The sequence below is a fragment of the Procambarus clarkii genome, unplaced genomic scaffold (assembly GCF_040958095.1).
Source record: "Procambarus clarkii isolate CNS0578487 unplaced genomic scaffold, FALCON_Pclarkii_2.0 HiC_scaffold_209, whole genome shotgun sequence".
Taxonomy (NCBI): Eukaryota; Metazoa; Arthropoda; class Malacostraca; order Decapoda; family Cambaridae; genus Procambarus; species Procambarus clarkii.
Window position 1 is genome coordinate 352,073 of NW_027189242.1, and position 9,330 is coordinate 361,402.

A 9,330-nucleotide genomic window follows, 5' to 3' on the forward strand; every position below is an offset into this window, starting at 1 on the left:
ACACACATACAAGGTATACTAGGTGAGTACTAGTTGAGTACTTACACACAAGATATTCTAGGTGAGACTAGGTGAGTATACACACACACGCAACATATACTAAGTTAGTACACCCAGAAACAAGATATACTAGGTGAATACACACATACAAGGTATACTAGGTGAGTACTAGTTGAGTACTTACACACAAGATATTCTAGGTGAGACTAGGTGAGTATACACACACACATGCAACATATACTAGGTTAGTACACCCAGAAACAAGATATACTAGGTGAATACACACATACAAGGTATACTAGGTGAGTACTAGTTGAGTACTTACACACAAGATATTCTAGGTGAGACTAGGTGAGTATACACACACACGCAACATATACTAAGTTAGTACACCCAGAAACAAGATATACTAGGTGAATACACACATACAAGGTATACTAGGTGAGTACTAGTTGAGTACTTACACACAAGATATTCTAGGTGAGACTAGGTGAGTATACACACACACACGCAACATATACTAGGTTAGTACACCCAGAAACAAGATATACTAGGTGAATACCCCAACACCAACCTCCTACAGTACACCTCCCACAGTAACCCCAACACCAACCTCCCACAGGTAACCCCAACACCAACCTCCCACAGTACACCTCCCACAGGTAACCCCAGCACCAACCTCCCACAGTACACCTCCCACAGGTAACCCCAGCACCAACCTCCCACAGTAACCCCAACACCAACCTCCCACAGTACACAACACCAACCTCCCACAGTACACATCCCACAGGTAACCCCAGCACCAACCTCCCACAGTACACAACACCAACCTCCCACAGTACACCTCCCACAGTAACCCCAACACCAACCTCCCACAGTACACAACACCAACCTCCCACAGTACACATCCCACAGGTAACCCCAGCACCAACCTCCCACAGTACACCTCCCACAGGTAACCCCAACACCAACCTCCCACAGTACACAACACCAACCTCCCACAGTACACAACACCAACCTCCCACAGTACACCTCCCACAGGTAACCCCAGCACCAACCTCCCACAGTACACAACACCAACCTCCCACAGTACACATCCCACAGGTAACCCCAGCACCAACCTCCCACAGTACACAACACCAACCTCCCACAGTACACCTCCCACAGTACACCTCCCACAGGTAACCCCAGCACCAACCTCCCACAGTACACCTCCTACAGGTAACCCCAACACCAACCTCACACAGTACACCTCCCACAGTAACCCCAGCACCAACCTCCCACAGGTACAAAATGAAGCCATGAGAATTATCTTAGGATGCCCAAGAAATGCTATGATTGAGAAAATCAGGATGGAGTTGAATCTGCAGAGTATTGGGGATAGAATTGCAGAGATAAATGTAGCTTCTGCCATTAGATTAATGAGAGGTGGGGGAGCTAATGAATTGGTCCTCTCAGTTCAAAAGGTGGGAAGTACTGAACAATGTATGATGAAGAAAAGAGCATATATGAATACCTTATGTTCTAATGTTATTAAGTATGATGTTATTTCAGAGTGTATTGCTGTGCCCAAGAGAAAATTTACACCACCATGGGAGGATTGTAATGTAGATGTAGTAATTACTCCCTTGCAAAAGAAAAAAAGTATGTATGAAATAGGAGAGCTGAGGGCAACATATGATTGTATAATTAGAAAATTGCCTACAGAAAACACTCTACTACATGTATATTGTGATGGGTCAGTAGCTAGGGATGGGAAGGCAGGATGTATATTGTGATGGGTCAGTAGCTAGGGATGGGAAGGCAGGATGTATATGTTCTTAACATTCTGAAACCTATATTGTTTGCTGATGATACTACACTCATCTACTCCAACCCCAACCCACATACACTAAATACTGTAATGTTGAAAATAATGAACTAAAAAAAGTCCACTTATGGATGTCAACCAACAAACTAACACTTAACATAGAAAAGACCTACTACATCTTATTTGGAAGCAAATCTACAAATGCAATTCAGCTTCAGATGACAATGTAAACATTAGCAATAACAATGATGGAAAGTTTCTTGGTCTATTCTTAGACAAGAGACTCAACTTCAGTACCCACATACAACACATAACTAAGAAAGTCTCTAAAACAGTTGGTATACTCTCCAAAATCAGATATTATGTACCTAACCCTGCTCTCATCTCTCTATATTATACACTAATCTATCCCTATCTCAACTATGGTATCTGTGCATGGGGTTCAACCACTGCAAACCACCTCAAGTCCATCATCACCCAGCAAAAATCTGCTATCAGAATAATATCAAATTCTGCTTTCAGACAACACTCAGCCCCCTTGTTTAACTCCCTAAACATGCTAAACATAATCTCACTCCATAAATTCTCTTGTGTCAACTACATTTACAAAACTCTGTTCTTAAATGCAAATCCTGCTCTGAAACTCTTCCTGGACAGATGTAATAGGACCCATTATCACCACACCAGAAATAAATATCTCTTTGATATCCCCAGAGTTAAACTTGTATAAATAAATAAATAAATAAATAAATATGTTTATTCAGGTAAGGTACATACATACAAGTAATGTTACATTAATGGATCGATATATAGATAGAGCTAGTACATACAATGCCTAAAGCCACTATTACGCAACGCGTTTCGGGCAGGAAAAACATTAATATCTAGAACTTAATACTAATTGAGCATAAAGAATAAAATGTGTTGAGAACAAATACAAATAAAGATAAAAAAAAGAGGGAACATGACTGAAAAAGCAGCACAAATACAATAGGTTGACAAACAGTGATGATTAAAAAAAAAAAAAAAATAACAGACATGGGTTGACAATAGAGGGGTAAGGTAGGTTAGTGAATTTATTAGGTAGTGTTTAGTTTTTATCTTAAACTGGTTGAGAGAGGTACAGTCTTTAACATGGTTGGGAAGATCATTCCACATTCTGGGTCCCTTGATTTGTAGAGCATTTCTAGTTTGATTAAGTCGTACTCTTGGAATATCAAAACTGTATTTATTTCTGGTGTGGTGCTCATGGGTTCTGTTACAACCTTCAATGAAGCTTTTGAGCTTATATGTATGTATTTGTAATGTATGTATGTAAACAATGTATTTATTATCATTTATCAATTCTGATAGAAATTACCTACTTAAAATTATCTGTTAGATTAAGGACCTGCCTGAAACGCTGCGCATACTAGTGGCTTTACAAGATTGTAAATACTGTACTATTCAATGTATTCTCACAACCCCAATGTACCTACTTGTATATATATAAATAAAATAAAATAAAATATTGTGATGGGTCAGTAGCTAGCAATGGGAAGGCAGGATGCAGTATGCCAAACTGAATTCGTGCGCCCCTTGAGGGACTTGAAGTAGAGGGATAGGGATCACAGGATAAGTATGGGTTGCACAAACTACTGGTAACAGGATGAGTATGGGTTGCACAATTAATTACTACAAAGTGGTTGAGTATGGGGTGCACGTAAATGAAGACTCCCAAGAAGCAAATCAGAGATCAGCCCAAGCTTCATCTTGAGGCAAAGCTCAATGCCTTAAGCCATATTGATGCTCTGTCCACAGAGCATTCTCTCTCTCAAATCATAATAGTACACTAATGGTTCCCTACACCACCCCTCAGGTGCAGCTGCAGCAGGCATGATGACTATGGGGTGCACAATAAACTAACACTCACAGAATGAGTATGGGCTGCACAATAAGCTACCTCTCACAAGATTAGTAATAAAGAAACATTAATTTTTTGGGTAGGGTGACTGAAACTCATCCTGGGGTAAAAATGTTTATTTAAATTTATTATAGTTAAATGAATTTAGTAAATTATTCCATATATTGTATTATAAGTGAATTGACACTAAACTATAAATGATACTAATAAGGTTTTAAAAATGAAAAACAGTAAAAATCCTTCATGTAAGATATGGAAGTTGAAAAGTAAATTAACTGTAAACTAAATTATAAACTGTAGACATAATATAAAGTATTATAAGTAAAATACCTATAAACTACCAAATAATAAGGTGTAAGGAACCATTTCTATTGTTTGTCCTTTTTTACCTGTTTCCTCAGGTATTTTAAAATTCCCATTCTGTTGTTACTACACTGTTTTCCTGGTGTAGTTCCCTGTGGTTCAAATTTTACTACTTGTACTTCTTGCTGTTTCTGAATGATTGCTAATGGTAGCCCTTGTTGCACCTGCGGAACTTTTTGTAAATGTTCCACCTGCGGAACTTTTTGTACTTGTTGAATTTCTTGCACCTGCGGTACTTTTTGGACTTTATGCACCTGCTGCACTTGTAGCTCGTCAGGATTTTTTTCCAAGGCATTATCGCTATCACCTTCTGATCCTAATGTAAGTTTATCTGCATCAAGCTTCCTTGTGCGTGCTGGAAAAAAAATAAAAATAAAAAATAAAAAATTTTGAAATGGAAGATCCTGTGTAACAAATTGAATCAGTTACTATGATCGAGCCGCAGAAATTTTACAGGAAAGATATGGTTGGGTTGACTGCATCTATCTGGACCTAAAAGAGGCATTCAACAGAATTCCACATAAGAGTTTGTTCTGGAAACTGGAACATATTGGAGGGGTGACAGGTAAGCTTCTAACATGGATTAAAAAATTTCAAACTGATAGAAAAATGAGGGCAGTAATCAGAGGCAATATATTGGACTGGAGAAATGTCACGAGTGGAGTACCACAGGGTTTAGTTCTGGCATTCATGGATAAATAATAAATAAATTGTTCATGATTTTTTTAGACAAAAGCTAGAATATGCAGCAGTTGTATGGTGCCCATATCTTAAGAAGTACATGTACAAACTTGAAATGATACAAAGACGTCATGGGTGTCATAGGGGCCCCAGCACACTGGTTTGCTAAAGGGCCCTTAATGCTGTCGAGACCTTATGGGCCCTTGGACCCATTACGTTAAGACATAGTGCTGTATTGGGCCACACACTTTTTGCCATATACATCAATGACAGAGATGATTGAATTGAAATTATATATATATATATATATATATATATATATATATATATATATATATATATATATATATATATATATATATATATATATACATATGTATATATATATATATATATATACATATGTATATATATATATATATATATGAGAGAAAATAATAGGTGGTGATATATTTATATATTATGTGAACTACTTACACAAAAAGAAGTTAGTGGTGAAGATCTTCTTGTCCTCTTCTTGTATTACGTTGTTTGGTAGGATACCATGTGTCACCCGTGCTGGTCCTTTCTTGTAATAGATAACGATTGATTCATACCCACAGCCACGCAGATATGTTAGCTGAAAAGCAAATAATATTTAAACAATAACACTATCTGGGAAAATGCAACAAAATAAATGTTTGAAGCATAGCTGGGCATGTGCAATAGAACCCATAATAGAATCACAATACCAGAAATAAATATCTTTGATATCCCCAGAGTCAAAGTTATTCTGTGTAAATACTCTATGCAAATAAAGGGACCTTGTCTATGGAACTCACTCGCTAACAAATTTAAAAACTGTCCAACTTCTGCCATTTTAAAAAATAAAACCAAAAAGTACCTAAATTTTTTCTTGATAGTTTCCTAACTAGTGTATTAAACTCGCACTGTATCTTATGAAATCCAATGCCAGAATATATGTGCCTAAACCATACAACTTTTCCATTGTAATCATTGCTATCACCTTATATCATGATTGTTATATTGAATGCATATCTTACTATATTATACCTTGAAATATTCCTCAAATTATGCTACAATTTATATGTTGATAACCCTCAAATTTTACTTTAATGTACATAGTAATCTTTGTGATACTTTCTTACAATGTACCAGCCAATTTTTTCCATTTAAGCTTTAAATTGCCTATTTAAAATTATCTGTTAGATTAAGGACCTGCCCAAAACACTATGTGTGCTAGTGGCTTTACAAGAATGTAAAAACATCAATGCTATGTACTCTCATAATCCCAGTGTGCTAACTTGTATATAAATAAATAAACAAATAGTATGTAAGTACTGTACAGCATTATTCATGTTGATTCTATACCTTATCAAGCAAGTTCAGCATAAGAAGAATACAAATGAATACAACAGATGTAGACAAACTTCAATACCTGATTTTCAATCCTTCGTAGAACCCGGCTTGCTGTATTTCGTTCTAAAGCCTTCTTGCCTTTAAGTAGAAAACGGGCTTCCTCTTCTTTCTTCATTAATTCTCTACTGTTTCGGAAGTCACACTGGCAGAACTTGCAAACATTGCTTCGGACATGCACACATTGTTTGCAGTTTGTGCATCTCCTCAAGAATTTTCCCTGAAAACCTGAAGGAAATAGTTTCTAATAAAATACTTATATTCAAATGACCTATGCTGCAAAAATTATAAGTTAAATTGTTGTTAAAATGTACTACAGTAATTAAATATATTATTTAAATTATGAAATAATCTACATTAACACTAGTGAGAGCAATGTTAAAAATTTTAGGACTGCATCTGGAAATAACTTTAATTTTGGATGTGATTAACCATGCTGTAACTCGTATAACAAAACTGAGAGGAGTTGAATCCAACAGCCTGATTGACCAGGCTGTTAATTTCAAGCGAATACTATATTATTGGAAGAAAAAAAATTTTTATATATATATATATATATATATATATATATATATATATGTATATATATATATATATATATATATATATATATATATATATATAATCAATATTGTAACTTTTTTTGTGTAATGACGTTTTCAAATAAAGTTAGATAAATATACACACATACCAAAAGAATAAGGGTGGTAGGAGAAGAAAATATGAAAGTGTTCAGTGAGGATCCACAAGGTCTTCTCTGAGTACTCTTTATTTTCTTCTCCGAGGCTATGGGTCCCTACACTTGCACCAGAGGTGGTACCCCTCATATATATATATATATATATATATATATATATATATATATATATATATATATATATATATATATATATATATATATATATATATATATATATGACAGTGTCAGATTCACCACCACCATCAAACACCACCAGCACCATACACCACCAGCATCATACACCAACAGCACCATACACCACCAGCATCATACACCACCAGCATCATACACCACCAGCATCATACACCATCAGCATCATACATCACCAGCATCATACACCATCAGCATAATACACCACCAGCATCATACACCACCAGCATCATACACCATCAGCATCATACTCCACCAGAATCATACACCACCAGCATCATACACCACCAGCATCATACACCATCAGCATCATACATCACCAGCATCATACACCATCAGCATAATACACCACCAGCATCATACACCATACACCACCAGCACCATACACCACCAGCACCATACACCACCAGCATCATACACCACCAGCACCATACACCACCAGCATCATACACCACCAGCACCATACACCACCAGCATCATACACCATCAGCATCATACACCATCAGCATCATACACCATCAGCATCATACTCCACCAGAATCATACACCACCAGCATCATACACCACCAGCACCATACACCAGCATCATACACCATCAGCATCATACACCATCAGCATCATACATCACCAGCATCATACACCATCAGCATAATACACCACCAGCATCATACACCATACACCACCAGCACCATACACCACCAGCATCATACACCACCAGCACCATACACCACCAGCATCATACACCACCAGCACCATACACCACCAGCATCATACACCATCAGCATCATACACCATCAGCATCATACACCATCAGCATCATACTCCACCAGAATCATACACCACCAGCATCATACACCACCAGCACCATACACCAGCATCATACACCATCAGCATCATACACCATCAGCATCATACACCATCAGCATCATACACCATCAGCATCATACTCCACCAGCACCATACACCACCAGCACCATACACCACCACCATGTCAAATGGACAGTGTTAACAAAATTATTCCCACATACTCCGTCACTATGTGATGGAGTTACACATAGAACAGGGGACTGTAACAAATGTTCTAGCATAAAACTTTGTACAGTTTAGTAATTCCTTACCATTTGATGTACTAGGTAGATCCATGTTTGGTGAAGTTTTATAGCTGGAGCTGGAAGATCTTGTCGAGATTGACTTCTTCAAAGAGAATAGCTTCAACACATTGTGTCTTGAGTCTTCCAGTACTTGGCCTACAGTTACCAGATCTGATTTACAGAAACTAGTGAACTATGGAGATAAGATTGTTAATAATATACTTTTTTTGAGATTCATATGACTTGCAGCTTAAAAACCAACCTTATTTTAAAATAGTACACTAAAGTACATAGCAAATTGCGAAATTCGTAGTTTTTTAACTACTTTAAAGCTAAATTCTCAAGCTTTGAAAATAAGCACAATTTGCTATTTTAAGCGGAATCTGGCAACTCTGATTTAGCATGTAAACATTGACTTGCATTCACAATGTAGTTATTTATTTTTCAACAATTTAAAACGAGTTATGAAAATACACACATTGGTACATTATTGCAAAGGCACTATACTATATATATATATATATAAATTGTTGCAAGTCGAGCAACAAATATTTTACATTGAACAACAAATGAGATTGGAAAAGCAGTATTGCCAAAATAGACCCCAGACACACCCTGTGGGTAGTAATGGACCCCCATACCGACCCTATGAGGGGTAGTGGACCCCATAATAACACTATGGGCGATAGTGGACACTATACAAACACTATGGGCGGTAGTTGACTTCATAGAGACCCTGTGGGCGGTAAGGGACCCCCTATCGACCCTGTGGGCGGCAGTGGACCCCCTATCGATCCTGTGGGCGGCAGTGGACCCCCTACCGACCCTGTGGGCGGCAGTGGACCCCTACCGAACGTGTGGGCGGCAGTGGACCCCCTACCGACCCTGTGGGCGGCAGTGGACTCCCTATCGATCCTGTGGGCGGTAGTGGACCCCCCCCCATATCGACCCTGTGGGCGGCAGTGGACCCCCTATCGATCCTGTGGGCGGCAGTGGACCCCCTACCGACCCAGTGGGTGGCAGTGGACCCCCTGCCGACCCTGTGGGCGGTAGTGGACCCCTACCGACCCTGTGGACGGTAGTTGACTTCATAGCGACCCTGTGGGCGGTAGTGGACCCCATACCGACCCTGTGGGTGGCGGTGGACCCCATACCGACTCTGTGGGCGGCAGTGAAC

The 9,330-nt window shown here is 38.4% G+C and overlaps 1 protein-coding gene across 1 annotated transcript; it reads right to left on the bottom strand.

Annotated features, from left to right (window-relative positions):
• Window positions 1-3,814: 3,814 nt before the first annotated feature.
• On the bottom strand, window positions 3,815-8,303 carry LOC138361164 (uncharacterized). Its single transcript, XM_069320598.1, has 4 exons — window positions 8,181-8,303; window positions 6,196-6,401; window positions 5,235-5,376; window positions 3,815-4,431 (listed from the first exon to the last, which is right to left on the bottom strand). Exons 1-4 carry the CDS (start codon window positions 8,203-8,205, stop codon window positions 4,082-4,084), a joined length of 723 nt encoding a protein of 240 aa, XP_069176699.1. The 5' UTR covers window positions 8,206-8,303; the 3' UTR covers window positions 3,815-4,081.
• Between the last annotated feature and the right edge of the window lie 1,027 nt (window positions 8,304-9,330).

Bases quoted from the DNA above. Each gene is read 5' to 3' on its own strand.
- LOC138361164 (XM_069320598.1), bottom strand. From the start codon at position 8,205: ATGGATCTACCTAGTACATCAAATG. The intron at 6,402-8,180 runs GTAAGGAATTAC...TATTTCCTTCAG, and splicing joins TCTACCTAGTACATCAAATG to GTTTTCAGGGAAAATTCTTG. The intron at 4,432-5,234 runs GTAAGTAGTTCA...TTTTTTTTCCAG, and splicing joins CACCACTAACTTCTTTTTGT to CACGCACAAGGAAGCTTGAT.